Source organism: Charadrius vociferus, unplaced genomic scaffold (genome assembly GCF_000708025.1).
Source record: "Charadrius vociferus isolate BGI_N301 unplaced genomic scaffold, ASM70802v2 scaffold2447, whole genome shotgun sequence".
NCBI classification, from domain to species: domain Eukaryota; kingdom Metazoa; phylum Chordata; class Aves; order Charadriiformes; family Charadriidae; genus Charadrius; species Charadrius vociferus.
Window position 1 is genome coordinate 24,742 of NW_009649244.1, and position 734 is coordinate 25,475.

The window sequence follows — 734 nt, forward strand, 5'->3', positions numbered from 1 at the left end:
CATCAGCAGTACTGGCCACCGCCGCTGCTCTGGCTAGGGGAGAAATTTTTCACCCTCCAGCACAGACCCCCCCTAAACCTCCGTCTCCCCCTCCCCAGCAGCCTGCTCGCCCCCGGTACCTGCTGGTGGAGCCCGAGGCGCAGCGTCACTCCCTCGCTCCCCTGCTCGTCGTTGCTCTCGGTGCCGTGGAGGTGTTTGCTGAATTTGGGGAGAGGCACGCTGGGTTTCCCATCCGGGTTGAACATGTTGGCTGGTGCCAGCACTATGAAGGCGTTTGTAACCGGACCTGGGACGGGACAAGAGGAGGGGACGGGTCAGAATCCCCCGCTCCGGCGGGGTTGCTCCTCGCCTGGCGCCTCGGGTGAGACCAGAGAGCACCACCGGCGGCACAGGCAGCTGCCGGGACTCTCGCCTTCCTCCCCAGCACCTGGGAAGAGGCAGAGCCCCTCTCCCCGTCTTTGGCGGTGGGGAGCGGGGACGCAGCTCCGCAGCCCGGGCCCGGCCGGCAGCACAGGGAGGAGCGGGGCGGCCCGGCCGTCCTCTGCAGAGCCAGCCATCCATCAGCCGCTGCCGCTTTCGCAGCTGTCTCCTGCAATGATCTATCACACACTCTCGTTTGGCAGAGCTAATGAGCGCTTTAATTACTGCATTTACCCACACAGGCTGCTGCTTTCTGTCAGCAGCTCCCTCCACCTTCCCTTCCCAACTCGTGCTCACTGCCGAACTCCCACCTC

At 65.0% G+C, this 734-nt stretch overlaps 1 protein-coding gene across 1 annotated transcript in view; it reads right to left on the minus strand.

Annotated features, from left to right (window-relative positions):
- Window positions 1-734, minus strand: part of WDR18 (WD repeat domain 18) — a gene marked incomplete at its 5' end in the record, with an annotated part of 10,296 nt that overhangs the window by 1,628 nt on the left and 7,934 nt on the right. Inside the window, one exon of the mRNA XM_009889047.1 lies at window positions 120-286. Coding sequence (XP_009887349.1) covers window positions 120-286 — 167 coding nt within the window. The remainder of the gene's footprint in view (window positions 1-119; window positions 287-734) is intronic.